Source organism: Chinchilla lanigera, unplaced genomic scaffold (genome assembly GCF_000276665.1).
Source record: "Chinchilla lanigera isolate Chin_1 unplaced genomic scaffold, ChiLan1.0 scaffold00012, whole genome shotgun sequence".
Lineage (NCBI taxonomy): Eukaryota > Metazoa > Chordata > Mammalia > Rodentia > Chinchillidae > Chinchilla > Chinchilla lanigera.
In genome coordinates, this window is record NW_004955413.1 from 24,684,820 (window position 1) to 24,690,401 (window position 5,582).

The 5,582-nt window shown below is 38.7% G+C and overlaps 1 protein-coding gene across 1 annotated transcript in view; it reads right to left on the reverse strand.

The window, feature by feature from the left end:
- Positions 1–491: 491 nt before the first annotated feature.
- The window catches only part of Dmc1 (DNA meiotic recombinase 1), a 38,959-nt gene continuing 33,868 nt past the window's right edge, over positions 492–5,582 (reverse strand). The window contains exon 14 of the mRNA XM_005379261.2: positions 492–1,182. Within this exon, the coding sequence (XP_005379318.1) occupies positions 1,113–1,182 (70 nt within the window). The 3' untranslated portion in view covers positions 492–1,112. The remainder of the gene's footprint in view (positions 1,183–5,582) is intronic.

Here is a 5,582-nt window from a genome sequence, read left to right on the forward strand (position 1 = left end):
TCATGCGACATTTTGAAAACTAGGTTTTATTTTTAACAACCAGAAAAAAACATCATTTTAAACATTTCTACAATTAGTATTCAGAAATTTTACATTAGATTAACTTTAATATTTAAAAATATTTTGAATTACCTACCCAAAACTCAAAATATAAAATCATGCTACCCTTGTTATGCAAAATTATAAATTCTCTCTTTCTTTTCTCTGCAGTGCACTGCTGGGGATTGAGCCCAGGGCTTCAGGCATGCTAGGGAAGTGCTCTTACCACTGAGCTATATCCCCAGCCCCAAATTGTACATTTTCTAGTTACTTTCCTCTTTCCAAGAGGATATCTATGTATACAAATACATAGATTAAAATGTACACAAATACTTTTGTTTTGTTTTTTTGGTTTTTTTGAGGCAGTGTCTCGCTATGCAGTTCAGGCTGGCCTTGAGCTCACTTTGTAGCTCAGGCTGGTCTCAAACTCACGACGATCCTCCTGCCTCAGCCTCCCGAGTGCTGGGATTACAGGCGTGAGCCACCATGCCCGGCTACAAATACATTTTTAAAAAGTAATTTCAACTTGTCAAAAAGTCAAATGATTAAACTTTGGCTTGATTTAGTGTTTCATTTCAGTTGCCGTGAAGGTGAATAAGGGATAGTGTGAACACAAAGAGCTTTTTTGGTGCCCTAAAACATTCCCACCTTACACATCTTCCTGCCAGGAGCAGCATCAAGCTCTGCAGTCAGTGATTCTGTGCCCTACACAGATTTTGGGGGGAAGCCTGTATGAAGCCCATTTCTAAGCTCCTAGACTGTTTGCTTGGTGAGGAAGTGAGGGAATCAGGGACCCCTTCCCCAAGCAGCGTCCAACATATGTATGTATGGATATATATATATTCATCATAAACAGGAGTATGTGTGTAGATTTCTGAATCAACATGAAGTATGTAGTTTTATATCATGGATCTTCAATATAAATGTAAAGTTTAACTCTCCTTTGCTAACTTTCCTTTAATAACACGAAAAAAAAAACCAAACTCTTATTTCAAGATCTGAAAGCCAAGACTGCTTTTCCATTTCTTCAGCTCCTAATAAGCGCTGAGAAGCAATTTGCATCAATTCACCACCTACTCCTTGGCATCCCCGATTCCTCCAGCAGTTATTGCGAAGGTGGCTTCATTTTCAGGCATTTCAGGGCTAACAGAATACAAGGGAACAGAAGTTTAAAAAAGCTCCATTTCTATAAATACTGCATTCATGTCACAGGCATCGTGCTCCCGTCAGTCTGAGTCTCCAGAGATATCTCAGATTTGGTACAGCTAAATTTGAACTACAGAGTTTACTTAAAAGTATTATTAACCCCCACAAACAGTTGTTTAACAAGTTCTCTGTGTAAGGTTCTGAATGTAAAGAAACATTACCCCAAACGTGGAAACAGGCACAAGAGACAACCAGATATTCTTTCAGTGTGGTGTCAGGCAGCAAGAGGACCCCAGGGGGCTTATCTGATTCTGCAGGGCTGTGTACTTTCTCTAACCAGACTAATGTAGGGGAAGCTGTCAAAGACTTTGGAAGGAAAGAAAAGATTGCTGAGAATCCGCAATGGAAAGATAGATTGTCTAGCATGACCTTCAAGTTCTCCAATTCTAGGAGGCTCTGTGTTATCCAGAGTCTCTGGTCGATTTCATAACTCTGTAAGTTGTAGCTAATTAAGTGTAATGCAAATTAATCTTGTCCAAAGAAATGTAAACTGTATGGGATAGAATGCACTGGTTATTGTTCCATGGACATTGGCTCATTTTTGATCAATTTATAGTTCATTTCAGCATTCCTTATTTGACCATATATGTCAAATGTATATACTTCTATTTTTTTTATTTGATTATAGAATCTTTTTTTTGGCTACCAGGAATCGAACTCAGGACCTTATGCTTGCCAGGTAAGCGTTTGTGCCACTGAGCTACATCCCCGGCCCTGGTTATAGAATCTTATTGGTTTCTTCTTTAACTAATAAGTTAAATAAACTCTTTGACATTTTATATTTGTACTAGAGTATTGATTAAATAAAAATTTTAATATTTATTCTAGGCCAGGCGTGGTGATGCATGCCTGTAATCCCAGCACTTGGGAGGCTGAGGCAGGAGGATCACTGCAAGTTTGAGACCAGCCTGGGCTACAAAATGACCTCAAGGCCATCCTGAATTGCATAGCGAGACCCTGTCTCAAAAAGACAAATAAATAAATAAATAAATATATTTATTCTACAATACTGTAGCGTGAAGGTTAACTTGTAGAAAACCAATAGCAACACAGATGATTCTTGTCTGAAGGCAAGGCAAATGAGTCCAGAATACAGAAACAGAAATGAATTTCACTGCTCAGAGAAGCAACTGATTTCTGTGCAGTAGAAAGGAAAGTTACAATTTATTGCCTGGTAGTGTATTAACCAGTTTTACATGCAGCAGATTTATTTCAGCATGCCTTTGACTGACTATATAAGTCTGTTTCTCAAATTATCCTTTGAATTAGTGGTTTCCTTATTAACTAAGTAGTTGAATAAAATATTTGTTATATGTTCATTTTATATTTATTTGCAAACAAGGCAAGCTTTTAACTTTTTGAAAATCATATTTGGCATACAGGAGACTCTAATGATTGTATCAAAATGAGACTGGGTTTTTACTTTCAGTAAGTCCGTTTGTGGGCTATGACAATGCAAATATGCCAAATTCTATACTATAATTCAAAGTGAGCTCTGTTTCATGCAATTGGTCTAAATAATGTAGAACTTTGAAGAAGGGAGACATTATGCCTGGCTAGGTTGACTAGCAAACACTTCAGAGATAATAACTGAAGGAGCCTTTGAAGAGCCAGAAATGGGACAATTCCAGGAAGAAGTTATAACATGAACAAAATACAAGCATAGAAAAATCTATTTTGTGTACAAGAAGGAGGACAAATAAGAAGTTATGTTTAGGTGTGTTGCATTGGAGCTACATGTGGAACATTCATGTAAAGGAATTCTGCAAGTAGTTGAAATGATTATTTAAAGCCAAATAAAAGTTAAACTAGAAATAGAAATTTAAAGACCACTGTCCATGAGAGAGATCCAACTGCTACTATGTGCTGTTATTAAATCCATGTTATGATAATCCTGTTAGCTGCCACTTTTAAAGAATTTTATTAATTTTTAGGAACTAGATCTCCTTATATTATTTCATTTGAACTTTATGACAGCCATGCCATAAAGTATCATTGCCCACATTTTACAGACGAAAAGACTGGAGTTCAGAGAGAACCAGTCTGCCTACGGCCACCCACTGGTGAGTGAAGATGCCAGGTGCTATGGTTTCGATGTGGTTTATTCTTCAGTGTTCGTGTGTCAGGACTTGGTCCCTAGTGCCAAGCACAAGAGAGGCGCTGCAACTTTTGTGGAGGGGGTGGCTGCAGAAGGAACCAGCACAGTCCTGAGGGAGTGAGCTGCACTGAAAGCCTGAGCCTGACCCTGAGCTGCTGTCTGGCTTCCGTCTAGCGAGGCTCTCTTTCCTTCACACAGGCCCCCACAGAAGTGAGGCCACTGGCCTCGAGGATTTTATTATTTTATCAGGGCCACATGGATGCTGGTGCTGTGCCCTTGATTTTCAGAACTGTGAGCTGAATAAACTTTTCTTTATAAATACCCACCGTTAGGTATTTCATATAGTAATGAATGGACCACAACTAGAGACCAAGGTATTTGACTCCACAGTTCATGTTATTAATCATATTGCTTCTCAAGGTTTTTGTTTGTTTTGCAGCGCTTGGGATTGAACCCAGGAAGCAATGAGCTATATCCCCAGTCCTTTTCATTTGTTCGTTTGTCTATTATTTTTAGACAAGGTTTTGCTGAATTGCCCAGGCTGACCTTGAACTTTATCCTCCTGCCTTGGCCACCTGAAAAGCTGGGATTATAGTTATGTACCACCATGCCAGACTGGTTGTTATTTTTGGATTTTGTGTGTGGGTTGTTTTGTTGGAAGGGTGGAGATTAGGCAGTGTGCCTCTGAGTGCACAGTGGGTAAGGTTATTTCCCTTAGGAAATAGCAGAGGGGTTTCCTTTGAGGAGAGCAAATGGCCTGTACATAGTTAGGGCTTGCTGGGCTAAAACTGGAGTAAGAAGGTTTAAGTGGAATTACAAGAAAATTTTTTGGCCTTGTTGGAAACTACTCATTCAGATACTTCAGATGGCAGAAAGTAGAATGAAAGCTCTCTCTAGAGGCAGACTGGAACTGAAAAAGAAAGAAGTTCTAGAAAGTAGTTGTAAAGTTGAACTAAGAGTAGTTTTCTGTTTTTCCTTAACACAGACTCAGAAGCAATTACTTCAGAAACCTTAACTATTTGTATGGTTTTTCTTTTGCTGGTAGTTACTTAAAATTTGTCCTTCCTTTGAATTCTTTGTGATGTCTGTTGATTTCAGATATGCTAAATGATTAAGATAAGTGGGGTTGTAATTTGCTCACTTAAAAGTTTGAAAGAGCTGGGCATGGTGGCCCACACCTGTAATCCCAGCACTCGGGAGGCTGAGGCAGGAGGATCTTTGTGAGTTCGAGGCCAGCCTAGGCTACAAAGTGAGTTCAAGACCAGCCTGAACTGCATGGTGAGACCTTGTCTCAAAAAGACAAAAAAAAAAAAAAAGAAAAAAAAAAAAAGAAAAAACAGTTTGAAAGAGAAAAAAGTGCACAATTGAGCAGTAATGATGAGATATTTAATGAAAAGGGATGGGTTCATTCTATCTTTATTTTATTTTTGGTACCAGGAATCAAACTTAGGACCTTGCACTTGCCAGACAGGTGCTTACGCCACTGAGCTATATCCATGGCCCTAATTCTATTTTTAAATATAGTACTGGGAATTGGTGAACCCAGGCCCTTATGCATGCTAGGCAAATACTCTACCACTGAGCTACACCTCAACCTGGACTGGGTTAATTAATTTTGTTTTGTTTTGTTTTAATTTATTTGGAGATGGGGTTTTGCTATGTAGTTCAGGCTGGCCTCAAACTCATGGCAATCCTCCTGCCTCAGTCTCCTGAGTGCTGGGATTATAGACATGCACCACCATACACGCCTTGGACTGGGTTAATTCTTAAGAGTTACTCGTGCTTATCTGGAAATTCTCCTGAGAACTTTTCTCTGCTCAATTCTTGGGGAATTCTTTGCTTTCTTTTAGCAAAAAATCTCTTTTGTTTATATTTATTTAATGATGTCACTGCAGCCATGAGAGTAACACTAGTGGACTAGTCATAACAACTCTAAGTAGAGCATTCTTTAAACTAGGAAATAGTATAATGTTTAAAATTTTTTAAAAAGTTCATAGGTTTTATTTATCTATTTATTTTTTGTCTTTTTGAGACAGGGTTTTGCTATGCAGTTCAGGCTGGTCTTGAACTCACTTTGTAGCCCCAACTGGTCTCAAACTTGCAACTGATCCTCCTGCCTCAGCCTCCTGAGTGCTGGGATTACAGGCGTGCACCACCACACCCGGCTTAAGTTTTAGATTCAGATTTCTCTTTCTTCTTTTCTCACTTTTTTCCCTTTTCAGATTCTAAACCTAGTTCC